At 66.8% G+C, this 446-nt stretch overlaps 1 protein-coding gene across 1 annotated transcript in view; it reads right to left on the bottom strand.

Moving 5' to 3' along the window:
* The window catches only part of LOC104616570 (lysine-specific demethylase 5C-like), a gene marked incomplete at both ends in the record, with an annotated part of 3,512 nt that extends 3,157 nt beyond the window's left edge, over nucleotides 1-355 (bottom strand). Inside the window, 2 exons of the mRNA XM_010281617.1 lie at nucleotides 8-165; nucleotides 200-355. Coding sequence (XP_010279919.1) covers nucleotides 8-165; nucleotides 200-355 — 314 coding nt within the window. The remainder of the gene's footprint in view (nucleotides 1-7; nucleotides 166-199) is intronic.
* Between the last annotated feature and the right edge of the window lie 91 nt (nucleotides 356-446).

The following is a 446-nucleotide window of genomic DNA, read 5'->3' as shown; positions in this document are numbered from 1 at the left end:
CCTCCCCGCCATGACGCATTTGGGGCAGCGCCAGATGCCCTTGGGGATCTCGGGCAGGGGCGGGAGGAGGCAGAAGATGTGGTAATTGTCGTCGCAGCCGTCGCAGAGCAGCAGCTTGTCGTCCTCGTCCCCCCGCGAGCAGATCCGGCAGATGTAGGAATCGACCTGGAGGGAGGCAGGAGGGGTTGAACCTCCCCGCCATGACGCATTTGGGGCAGCGCCAGATGCCCTTGGGGATCTCGGGCAGGGGCGGGAGGAGGCAGAAGATGTGGTAATTGTCGTCGCAGCCGTCGCAGAGCAGCAGCTTGTCGTCCTCGTCCCCCCGCGAGCAGATCCGGCAGATGTAGGAATCGACCTGGAGGGAGGCAGGAGGGGTTGAAAAAAGCAGGGAGGGGGCTCTGCCCCACGGCGCGGCGGGGCCCTCCCCACGGGGCGGGGCGCGTAAG

Source organism: Phaethon lepturus, unplaced genomic scaffold (genome assembly GCF_000687285.1).
Source record: "Phaethon lepturus isolate BGI_N335 unplaced genomic scaffold, ASM68728v1 scaffold32182, whole genome shotgun sequence".
Classification (NCBI taxonomy): Eukaryota; Metazoa; Chordata; class Aves; order Phaethontiformes; family Phaethontidae; genus Phaethon; species Phaethon lepturus.
Note: the sequence above shows the minus strand (reverse complement) of the source record. Positions and strands in the feature narration are given on the sequence as shown.